This window comes from Ailuropoda melanoleuca, chromosome 12 (assembly GCF_002007445.2).
Source record: "Ailuropoda melanoleuca isolate Jingjing chromosome 12, ASM200744v2, whole genome shotgun sequence".
Taxonomy (NCBI): domain Eukaryota; kingdom Metazoa; phylum Chordata; class Mammalia; order Carnivora; family Ursidae; genus Ailuropoda; species Ailuropoda melanoleuca.
This window is the reverse complement of record NC_048229.1, coordinates 40463037-40474598: the sequence shown is the minus strand read 5'-3', so window position 1 is coordinate 40474598 and position 11562 is coordinate 40463037. Positions and strand designations below refer to the sequence as shown.

Below are 11562 nucleotides of genomic sequence, written 5' to 3'. Positions count from 1 at the left end.
GGGGGAGGGCGGTGGAGGTGCGGGTGGGCGAGCGCGGGCGGGGGCCGGGCTGGCACAGCTCGGCGGCTGCGGGCGCCCAGCCGGGGGCGAGGAAACGCGGAGTCAGCTGCTCCCGGAGCCCCGCAGGCTGCAATGTGACACCCACAGCCGCGGGAGGGGGTGGGGGAAGGCGGCGCCCGGAGACTGGGACGGGGGAGACCGAGAGATAGGGAGAGATGGGGACGCAAGGGAAGGCGCGAGAGGCGCAGCGACTCGGAGTACTCCAGAGTGCTCCGCCGAGACTGGGAATCGGGAGTAACGGGGAGAAGGAGATGGAGAGGGTTGTAGAGTGTGCCAGAGAGAGGCCGAGAAGCGAGTTAGAAATCGGAGCGCTGGAGAGACAAACTTGAGAGAGGCGGGAGAGATGGAGACACAGGTAGACACTGGGAGAGATGGAGTTTAAAAGAGACAGGGAAAGGTGGAGAGAGAGATCCGGAGAGGCCGTCTGAGCCTGGAAAGAGCACACAAAGTGGTGGGCCCTTCAGAGAGACTCCCTAAGAGATATAAAGTAGGGGAGACAGACACAGAGGTGCTCAAGGAGTTAGAAAGAGAGAGCAGCGGAGGAGGACAAGGAGTTCCCAAGATTCAAAGAGGGAGAGAAGAGACTCAGGGACAAGGAAACAGACCCAGAGCTGGAGCGGGAGAGGCGCAGCATTAGCTGCTGAGCACTGGGCCTGGGAAGGGGGTGGCAGGTAAGAATATGGAGGAGGCACCCAAGGGGACTGGAGTCCAGCGGGGGTGCAAAGTCCCTGAGGCTGCAAAGAGCTCAGTGAGTTTCCAGAAGCTGAAAGGAGGTGGGGGAGAGGGGTCTGGAGCTGATGCGCCTGGGGTGGGAGGACAGGGGCCACAGAAGCTGGGCAGGGGGTAGGTGACTGGAGAGCTGGGCTGGAGTGTGGGGCTACCCTGATTCCAGTGCCCACCCACCCCTCTGAGGCCTTGCCTTCTCCCAACCCATTCTCTGGGGCTGGCTGGTATTGCAGAGCAGTCAAGGGGGGAAATGACTCTGCCACCTTGAACTTCTAACACATCTGGAATTCTGTTTAGTCCCACCACCTAAATGTTGCAGTACCACGGGCAAGGGGACTTCTTAAGAAGGGGTACATGGGTGTCTACTGGGGTACAGAGCAAGGACTCTGAGTGCCCACAGTGACAGCCCTATGTTGTCTGGGGGGGCTTCCTGCATGGCAGGCCCCCTGCTGGGGCCTTACCTCACTTGTGGAGTCTGCCCAGCAACCCCTCAAAGCAGCGATGACCGTTTCCCTCGCCTCACAGAGGCAAACTGAGGCCAGAGGTGATGAGGGACTTGCGAAGGGCACACAGCAAGCGGCAGGGCCAGGCTGAGTGTCTGGTTGTGTCAATTTGTAATCACTATCGAGGGGAAACAGATGGTTTCCAAGAGCCACGGCCAGTAGTAAGCCCGGGGTGGCATTGCCCGGGTCGATGGGCACCCCCGCTCCACCTGAGCCTGCTGTCCCTGCAGTGTCCTCAGCCTGGGGGGGCTGTGTGGAGGTGGACTCAGAGACCGAGGCCGTGTACGGGATGACCTTCAAAATTCTGTGCATCTCCTGCAAGCGCCGCAGCGAGACCACCGCTGAGACCTTCACGGAGTGGACCTTCCGCCAGAAGGGGACGGAGGAGTTTGTCAAGGTTGGGGGGGGGGCACAGGTGCGGGGCGGTGGGCCTCTGTGTCGGCCAGGGCAGCAGGCGGCCTGCGGGAGGGTTGTTTCTTTGTTTCCGATAATGTGCTATTCGTGATGACCTGGATTCAAATTCCAGCTCCACCCTGACCAGCTGGTGGCCTTGGGTGAGGTGCTGGGCCTCTCCAAGCCTCAGTTTACTCCTCTGTAAAGATGGGGTGGCGATGGTCTCTAGTTTGTAGGCTTGGGTGAGGGTTGATCCAGGTGTCGCCCCTGGCACGCGGTTGGCACAAAGGTTTAGTACCAACAAGGATGTCTCAGGTAGTCATCGTGGAAGATGACTCTTCCGCCCCACTGTACGTTATATGTATTCGGAACTACACATAAGGGGGCACCATAAACTCGTAGGGCCTCCCGGAGCACTGGGGTCTGCCCAGGGCGGAGATGGGCCTCTTCCGTCCCTGGCTGAGGAGTGTGCCTGGTGAGAATGAAAGCCAGAAAGGCCGAATGGGGACTCGGAGGTGGAGGGGGGGTGCCTGAGGAATACATGTGTGAGTGTGCGTGTGTGCGTGGGTTAGGGCCAGCGACACAGTCAGGGTTGGGGGCAGGCCAGGGCAGGATCCTCACCCCCCTGTGCCCTCCCTGCCTGAGGTCATGGTGCCCATGTATGTGTTTGCTGTGTCCCCAAGTGTCAGGGCAAGGGACAGAATAGTCTGGGTGGGAGGCCGGTTGGGAGGGGGCACAGGTGGTGACCGGCCCGGCTGCCCCCCAGATCCTGCGCTATGAGAACGAGGTGCTGCAGCTGGAGGAGGATGAGCGTTTCGAGGGCCGCGTGGTGTGGAACGGCAGCCGGGGCACCAAGGACCTGCAGGACCTGTCCATCTTCATCACCAACGTCACCTACAACCACTCCGGGGACTACGAGTGCCACGTCTACCGCCTGCTCTTCTTTGAGAACTACGAGCACAACACCAGCGTCGTCAAAAAGATCCACCTTGAGGTGGTGGACAAAGGTGAGTCCATCCCTGCCTGCCCCCTCACCCCTGTTGCCCACTGGCAGCCAGATGGTGGGACAGATGGCAGGTAGGGGACAGGCTGGCTCCACGCCTGGGCCAGGCAAACGCCCATGGCAGCGGGGGGAGCTGCACCTCCTTCCCCAGCCCCAGCTCTGGCTTCCCTTTCCTTTCGACCCTCAGCGAGGCCCCAGCAGACCCCTCCCCTGAAAGTTCTGGGTGCGAAACTCTGCCACCTGTGCTGTGGGACGTCCCGAGGGTGCCTTCCTGTCTCTGAGGAAGGGCTGTCCCGTGGGAGACAGGGCGATGATGGTATCCACCTCTCGCCCATGTGAGGCTCTAGCGGCGGGCTGGGGGTCAGCCTGCCACATGGTGAGGATGACTCCGGTAGCCTCAGCCCCTCCTCCCTTTGTCACGGGGTGGGGGGGGATAAGAGTGTGTCCCCTAGAGCAGAGCTCCTCAAATTCCACTGTGCTCCTGAGCGTCCTGGGAGTCTTGCTAACGGGCAGACCCTGACTCAGCAGACTCCGGGTGGGGCCCCGGCTGCCTTTCCGACAAGCTCTCAGCAAAGCAAGTGCTGCAGGTGTGGGGCCGCACCGAACAGCAAGGATCTAAGGCGTTTTGGGGACATTTCATCATTTTGGCTCCAGCTGCCTTGGATCCTTTCTCTGAACCATCTTCCAATGGGTGTAAATTGGAATTTTCCAGGGCCCGAGGGCCCCTTGGCTTAGAGTCAGGAAGCTATCCCAGAACTTGAGCTACCAAAGAGCTACGGCAAGTACCTCCCGTGGGGCCCACAGCACACGCGCGCCATCACGGCAAGGGGCATTGTCCTTCTTTTCCGCAAGAGGGGTGCAGACCCTCACTGAGCCTCCCCACCCACCCACCTGGCTAGGGGCCGCTACTATCCCCACTTTACAGATGGGAGAACCCAGGCTCGGGGAGGTAAGATTGCGTGGCCGAGAGCACAGAGCTGGGACCTGGATTTGAACCCAGCCAAGCATGTGTGACTGCCGTTTCTGTTCTTGGCGTGATTCACTACACTCTGCCGTCAGCCAGAACCTGTGGGTTTCTTTTGATAATTAGCATTTTTACGTTTGTTATCAAAGTGAACCAGCAGGATTCAGTGCAGGAGACGTGTCTGAGCTCCTCTTCTGTGTAGGTCACGATGCTGGGTGGGCGGCCACCCACGGATGTAGACGACGGAGCCCCGCCCATGGGAGTGGCCGTAACAAGAAACGCCCCCAAATACTGGGGCTTCCTGAAATCTGTGTCAATCCTGTCTCCGGACATCAGTGCGGAGGCGAGGGGTCAGGAGAGCAGGGAGGCTCCCACGTTCCTTCCGTCCTGCGGCTCCTGTGGCTCGGCCCTTGCCCACAGTGCTCTCCTCATCTGCGAGACGGAGGCTGGGCTCGAGCACGCCCAGGACCCAGCAGAGCCTCTTTTAAACATGATCTACCATATTCGACTACCTCCCAGAGCCTGTTTTCTTCACATTGACCAAAGGCAGAGCTCTTTATGTTGTCTCCCCAGAGCCTACGGGAGTATCCAACATACTCTAGTGGGATTTTTTTTATCCACCATAGTACGGTACTTTACGTTACTCTATACTATCCTATTTAACATTACCAAACATACAACAGTATTTTTACCATAGTCCATCATACTGAGTATTTTTAACATTACCCACCATGCGACAGTATTTTAGATTAATCATAGTAGTAGTTTAAAGTTTTACTTGTTCTACTGCATTCCTCGTCAGCCAGCATACTGTAGTATTTTTAACATTACTCATCACAACACGGTATTTCTTTGATTACCCGTGGTATTATTGTACTCTTAGCATTGCCAGCCATACCATATTCTTTTTTTCTTTTTTCTTTTTTTTTAAATATAATCCGCTGTCTTACTGCATTCTCAACATCACCCATCAGCCTAGAATGCCTCCTGGTAATAATCTCAAGGAATGAATGGAGTCACTTCCAAAGGAGGGCCAGGGGGTGTTGATGGTGGGACGTTTACTGAGCTGGCCGGGCTGCAGAGGACGGTAGAAGCCCCTGGAGTCCCCCAGCAGGAGTGGAGCCGGCAAATGGGGACAGGAGGGCTACTTCTCTCTCTCTCTCTCTTTTTTTTTAAAGATTTTATTTATTTATGTGACAGAGACAGCCAGCGAGAGAGGGAACACAAGCAGGGGGAGTGGGAGAGGAAGAAGCAGGCTCCCAGCAGAGGAGCCCGATGTGGGATTCGATCCCGGAACGCCGGGATCGCGCCCTGAGCCGAAGGCAGCTGCTTAACGACTGCGCCACCCAGGCGCCCAGGAAGGCTACTTCTATTTCGGCTCTACCCAGTATGGGTGGAGAACGTCTGGGAAAGCAGCGTCTGAGCCTCGTGAGAAATCTGGCCCGCCGAGGGGCAGGCTGGGGCTTCAGATCCGGGGGCTGCCAGCTTTTAGAAGATTTGGGGGGTTTTGAAGATATCAAAGTTCTTCCCAGAGAAGGTGCCTGTGACCCTCTGTATGACCGCTCTGCCTCAGTTCCTCATATGTGAAGTGGGGGAATGACAAGCCCACCTCCCGAGATGTCTGTGTGGCTTGGTGGAGACTACGTTGGGCATACGGTGCCCTTTACAAGTGTTTCTTTGGCTGTGGTAGTTTCCAGAGTAGGGAAGAGCTCAGAGGCTGCAGTCAGTTACACTTGGGGTTGAATCCTGGCTCCGAGTCCAATCCTGGCTGTGTTTCCTTGCCCAGCACCGTCCCCTTTCTGAGTCTCAGTGTCCTGGTCTGGAAAATGGGCTACAGAGATGTGCCAGTCACTGTCCTGATGTGACTGGGGGAGCGGAAGATACCACATGACCTAAATCCATTTGAGCACTGAGTTCCAGGAGCAGGGAGCAGCTCTATCCAACATATATCCAACTCAGTGTGCTTCCTGAGGTCAGCCGACGTGGGAAGCCAGAACTCTCTGTGTCCTTGGGGTTTTTCAGAGACTCAGGGAGATGCTCACATAAAGAAGTTAGTATGGAGCCTGGCTGAAAGCACACATTCACCGTATGGGACGCCTTCCTAGCTCTTGACTGAATGAATAATGTGTGGAGCCCTCTCTCCAGATCCTCCCGGCAGAGAGGCAGGAGAAACATCCAGCCCCACGCCCTCCCTCACTCTGGCCCAGAAAGCCTCGGTGCCATCTGCACGGGGCGGAGCAGCAGACGGTGCCCACTGACAGGAGGAAAGACCATGTGAGGACAGTGGGGGAAAATGAGATCCTGGCCACCCGGAAGGAGAGGCCTAGGAGTACGGGGCAGACACCTGTGAAATCCGGCTGAGGACGTCACAGTGGCCTTCGCCTCTGGTCCCCTGGCTGAGCACATCCCCTTCACAGTTTAAATTTAGGCTCCGTGAAAGGAAGCTGGCAATGGCAAGAGCCAATGCCGTGGAAAGGACAGAAGTTTTCCAGAAAATGTCAGTGAATAGCCAATACTTAGGCAGTGCCAACTGCGAGCCCGTCCACATGTGTCACGGATATTAACTTGCTTTCTCTTCCCAGTGACCCTGGGAGAAGGCATGAGTATTGTCATCGCCAGTTTACAGAGGCAGAATGGAGGCTCAGAGAGGTGGAATCATTTGCCTAAAGTCACACAGCTAATAAAAGGCAGTCAGGATTCGAATCTGGCCCCCAGAGCCCCTGCTCTTAACTACTATGCTGTATCACTCCCGTAATAATAGTAGTAATAGAATTAATAATAGTAAACAGGAATTGAGTGCTACCTATATATCCAGGACTATCCTAAGGACTTTTGAAGCGTCTTTCATTTTTACAACACTCCCAAGAAGGAGATATTGTGATTATCAGCTTTTCATAGATGGAGAAGCTCAAACCCAGAGAGGGTGACTTGCCCAAGGTTACACAGCTGGCAAGTGGCAGAGTCGGGGTCTGAACCTGAGCCTTCTGGTTGCAGAGCTGCAGCTGGAAGGCACCTGCAGCCCCGTGAATGACAGATGCCTCCCTCCGGCCACAGGGGGAGGCAGGTTGTGGGGGATCTCAATGCCCACTGGAGGCTGGTTATTAAGAATCAAGAGTAACGGGGTGCCTGGGTGGCTCAGTCAGCGTCTCACTCTTGATCTCAGCTCAGGTCTTGATCTCAGGGTCGTGAGTTCAAGCCCCGAGCTGGGCTCCACACTGGGTGTGGCGTCTACGTTAAAACAAAAAGAGAATCACAGTGACAGGGATGACTGTAGGGAAGTGGCGTGGTCCCATTTGCAGACCAGGCGCGGGGAGGCCAGGTCACTTGGCCGAGCTCACCCCGCAAGCCTGGGGCACCTCGTGCCTCCCGAGGCTGGCCTTGACTGCCACCTGACCCTGCCTGGCCCTTGCAGCCAACAGAGACATGGCGTCCATCGTGTCGGAGATCATGATGTATGTGCTCATCGTGGTGTTGACCATATGGCTCGTGGCAGAGATGGTTTACTGCTACAAGAAGATTGCCGCGGCCACGGAGGCCGCCGCACAAGAGAATGCGTGAGTGGCGCCGGTGGGGAGGGGGTCAGGCGACCCAGGCACCCGGGCTTGCCAGAGGGGTACGTCTGTTGTCATGGATGGGTAGGGTCAGGACCCAGAGTCTGACCGCCCCCAGGTCCCCTTATCCCTCAGACTCAGGACTCCAGGCCCCAGCCTGGACTTCCTGTGGATCCCGAGATGTCCAGCCTCTCTAGAGGTCCCCTAGAGGTCCCCGCCTCTCTCTAACTCCAGAACCCTGTGCACCTGGGGCAGAGACCCCAACCCTCCTCAGTTTCCCCGGGGGTGGGCCAGACTGGTGATGGGGGTCACTGTACGCTGGCCTTTGCCCCCACAGCTCGGAATACCTGGCCATCACCTCAGAAAGCAAAGAGAACTGTACGGGTGTCCAGGTGGCCGAATAGCCCTGGTAAGGTAGGTGGGTGGGCAAGGGGCTGGAGTGCCTGGGCGGTGTCAGCCCAGTAGGTCCCTGATATCTGTCTCTCCCTCACCTTTAGGCCCTGGGCTCCACCTCAAGGAAGAGCCAGCCCTAATGGGGAACATCTGGGCACAGCCTACCCCCAATGGGGGTTGGCCATTCCTGGGCCTCCACGAGCCTCAGAGTCCTGCCAACGGAGCCACCAGGGTGGGAGGGGGCAGGGGGCTTGGCTCACACCCCCAATCCAGCCTACGTCCTCCTGCCCCATCGCCCACCCACGCCATGCATGATGGGTAAAGCAATACTGCCGCTGCCCCCACCCCTGCTTCTGCTGCCTGTTTAGGAGGGGGGGCGGTGAGGTGGGGGCAGCGGCTCCGCACCCCTCCTTCTTGCTGATTTGCACACATTTGGCCGCTTCCGATGCACACTACTGGGGCTCAGCCCCTCCCTGCCCCCCTCCCCCGCCCAGCGGGGGTGGTGATGGGCCGGCACAGTTTGGGGCAGGGGGCTCTGGGACCCACTCCGACTGACCCCCAGCGACATTTCCCCTCCTTCCTCTGGCTGGACCTGGGGTCCCCTCTCCCTGTGATGTACTCTTGCCCCAGCCCAACCCTGCCCTCTCTCACCAGCCTTGGACTGTGGCCACTTAGGCCCATTCAGCCTCTTCTCTCTTCACACGAGTAGTTTTGTTCATGAAATAAAGATTCTTGGACTTGATTCCTAGTCTCTCTGGTGAGCCCCGTCACCTTCTACACCCCCCCAATCCAAAAGCCTCCATTTTCCCAGGGACCTGCCCTCTGTTCACATTCAGGGAAAAGGATGGGGAAGGACAGGTGGGTGAGTCTCAGGTGTGGCCACTTAGCACTTGATTAGTGGGGCCTGGGGGAGGCATTAGCTCAGTGGGGCCCATGAGTGGTATGGGAGGGTGGGAGGGGGCCAGAGAGGAGTCACGGGGGCAGCAACGAAGGGACAGTGCAATACGAGGGAAGAGAGGGGATGCGGGAGTTTTGGCGGTTTGCTGTGTTCCTAGCAGGGTGCTCTCTGCAGTGGTGGGAGCTGGGGAGGGGTGAGGGAAGGAGAGGAAGATCCAAATGGAGGGAGAGGAAGAGAGAGATTAGGGGCTGGCATCACCAGCGCCCCCCCCCCCCCAGCATGACCTCTTGTGGGAAGCTGTGGCCCTGCACGGGCAAGCGTGTGGGGTGAGCAGCTGCGGTCTGTGTTTGGGTGCATGGCTGTCCCCTAGCAGGTGGCTGATGGTGACCCTTGTGTGTCTGGGTGTTTATCTGGCCCTGGGGTCTGACGTGGATCACTCTTGGCTGCTGGCGGGACAGTGTGTATCTGCCTGTGGACACTTCCGGCCACTTGGCCTGGACCTCAGCACTTGGTGCTGCCTTTTCTGGGCCAAGCCCCCCATCCCCCCTATTCCCCCCTGGTGTAGGACTTCCAGGCTCCAGAGGTCACTGCTGCAGGCCGCAGAGAGGCTGCCAAAGCAAACCAGCCCCCGTGACTTGTAGGAAGGCAGCTGGGGGGAGGGGTCTGGGGCAGGGCTGGGGCAGGGACCAGGACTGCTTTGTTCAGGAGCTGAACATGGGGACAGGAAATGGCAGGGGGCAGTGGTAGGCCTGGGTTCAGGCAGGGGGTGGGGAGGGAGTGGGCGGCTAGAAGGGGCAGGGGTGCATAGGGAGGGAATTAGGCCTGAGCTGGGGCCAGGTGGGGGTAAGGCAGGGGCTGGGCCAGAGGCAGGAGAAGTGGCAGGAGCAGGGTGGGCTTGGGGCAGCTGGGGCCCTCTATCTGGTTCCCTCCAATTCAAAGGCCCACCCTTCAGACCTTGTAAGCACCCTCCAGCCTGCTCTGTCTGCCCAAAGCCCCCTGCCTTCAGGCCAAACCTGTCCCTGCGCCCACCTCCCCTCAGACTGGCGTACCTGGGCCCCCTCCGGGTTGGGCTGGCCACCAGCCAGGGCCAGCCCTTGCAAACCCTGCCCCACAAGCCAGGTGGCCTCCCGCGCTGCCAATCCCTTTGCCCTGCCCCTCCCCGCCCCTTCCCCCGCCTCCCGCCAGGCCCCCTCCTCCTCAGGTGAGGCAGCCAGGCCTAGCAGGCCCCACGCCGCTGCCTCTGCCTCGGGGCCACCGCTGCTGCGGGGCCACCATGCTCCTGTCCAGGCCTGGAGACTGACCCGAAGAGGGCACTATCTCTCAGCTCCGCCCCCACCTGCCGGACCCCAGGGTAAGCACCGGGCCCTCCGTTCCAGGCCCAGGGCATGGGTGCCCCCATCCCCACACTACCTAACGTCTGCCTCCCAACAGTGGGGTTCTCGGGGACCCCAAGAGTGGGCTCTCAGGCGTCTCTCCAAGGACCTCGGAGCTCCAGGCACCTCTTGCTCAGACTTGGGAGATGGGGCCCTGGGTCTCCTCTTCCCTCAGACCCAGGAGTCTGGGCCCCTACACCCCTCCTCCAACATACCTAGGAGTTCTGAGCCCCCAAATCCCTCTTTCCCCAGGACCTAGGAGTTCAGGCCCTCAGGTCTCTCTACTCCCTCAGAGCCAGGAGTTCGGACCCTTGGTCCCCTCTTCCCCCAGACCCAGGCAAGGGGCCCCCAACCCTGCAAATCCAGGTGTCCCCTGGCTGCTGGTCAGACACTGACCCTATCCTTGAACCCAGCCTGATCTGCATCCGTGATCACAGCGTGCTCTGGCCAGGGCCCAGTCCGTCCAGCCTCTCTGGATGGGCGCCTGGGACCAGGGGCACTGGGGCTGGGCTCGGCTCCCCCGGGCCCTGCCTCTCTGTTCATCTCCCCACAGGTCCCACCCCGGCCCAGGAGGTCAGCCGGGGAATCATTAACAAGAGGCCGTGACATGGCGGAGAAGGAGGGTGAGTCCCCTCTTCCTTGAGTCCTGACTTTGGCTCTGCCTGGTGCCCCTCCCTCTGTGTTCTGCTCCCNGCCAGAGAGGAGTCACGGGGGCAGCAACGAAGGGACAGTGCAATACGAGGGAAGAGAGGGGATGCGGGAGTTTTGGCGGTTTGCTGTGTTCCTAGCAGGGTGCTCTCTGCAGTGGTGGGAGCTGGGGAGGGGTGAGGGAAGGAGAGGAAGATCCAAATGGAGGGAGAGGAAGAGAGAGATTAGGGGCTGGCATCACCAGCGCCCCCCCCCCCCCCCCCCCAGCATGACCTCTTGTGGGAAGCTGTGGCCCTGCACGGGCAAGCGTGTGGGGTGAGCAGCTGCGGTCTGTGTTTGGGTGCATGGCTGTCCCCTAGCAGGTGGCTGATGGTGACCCTTGTGTGTCTGGGTGTTTATCTGGCCCTGGGGTCTGACGTGGATCACTCTTGGCTGCTGGCGGGACAGTGTGTATCTGCCTGTGGACACTTCCGGCCACTTGGCCTGGACCTCAGCACTTGGTGCTGCCTTTTCTGGGCCAAGCCCCCCATCCCCCCTATTCCCCCCTGGTGTAGGACTTCCAGGCTCCAGAGGTCACTGCTGCAGGCCGCAGAGAGGCTGCCAAAGCAAACCAGCCCCCGTGACTTGTAGGAAGGCAGCTGGGGGGAGGGGTCTGGGGCAGGGCTGGGGCAGGGACCAGGACTGCTTTGTTCAGGAGCTGAACATGGGGACAGGAAATGGCAGGGGGCAGTGGTAGGCCTGGGTTCAGGCAGGGGGTGGGGAGGGAGTGGGCGGCTAGAAGGGGCAGGGGTGCATAGGGAGGGAATTAGGCCTGAGCTGGGGCCAGGTGGGGGTAAGGCAGGGGCTGGGCCAGAGGCAGGAGAAGTGGCAGGAGCAGGGTGGGCTTGGGGCAGCTGGGGCCCTCTATCTGGTTCCCTCCAATTCAAAGGCCCACCCTTCAGACCTTGTAAGCACCCTCCAGCCTGCTCTGTCTGCCCAAAGCCCCCTGCCTTCAGGCCAAACCTGTCCCTGCGCCCACCTCCCCTCAGACTGGCGTACCTGGGCCCCCTC

At 59.4% G+C, this 11562-nt stretch overlaps 1 protein-coding gene across 2 annotated transcripts; it reads left to right on the top strand.

The window, feature by feature from the left end:
* The first annotated feature begins 798 nt into the window (after positions 1 to 798).
* Positions 799 to 8338, top strand: SCN1B (sodium voltage-gated channel beta subunit 1). Of its 2 annotated transcripts, none has more exons than XM_011227058.3 (5): positions 799 to 1686; positions 2449 to 2689; positions 7062 to 7203; positions 7538 to 7614; positions 7698 to 8338. In XM_011227058.3, exons 1-4 carry the CDS (start codon positions 1480 to 1482, stop codon positions 7602 to 7604), a joined length of 657 nt encoding a protein of 218 aa, XP_011225360.1. In that variant the 5' UTR covers positions 799 to 1479; the 3' UTR covers positions 7605 to 7614; positions 7698 to 8338. The 2 variants fall into 2 exon arrangements, with proteins under 2 accessions (XP_011225360.1, XP_002920930.1); XM_002920884.4 differs by having other exon boundaries at positions 800 to 1686; positions 7538 to 7609; positions 7698 to 8337.
* The last annotated feature ends 3224 nt before the right edge of the window (positions 8339 to 11562 follow it).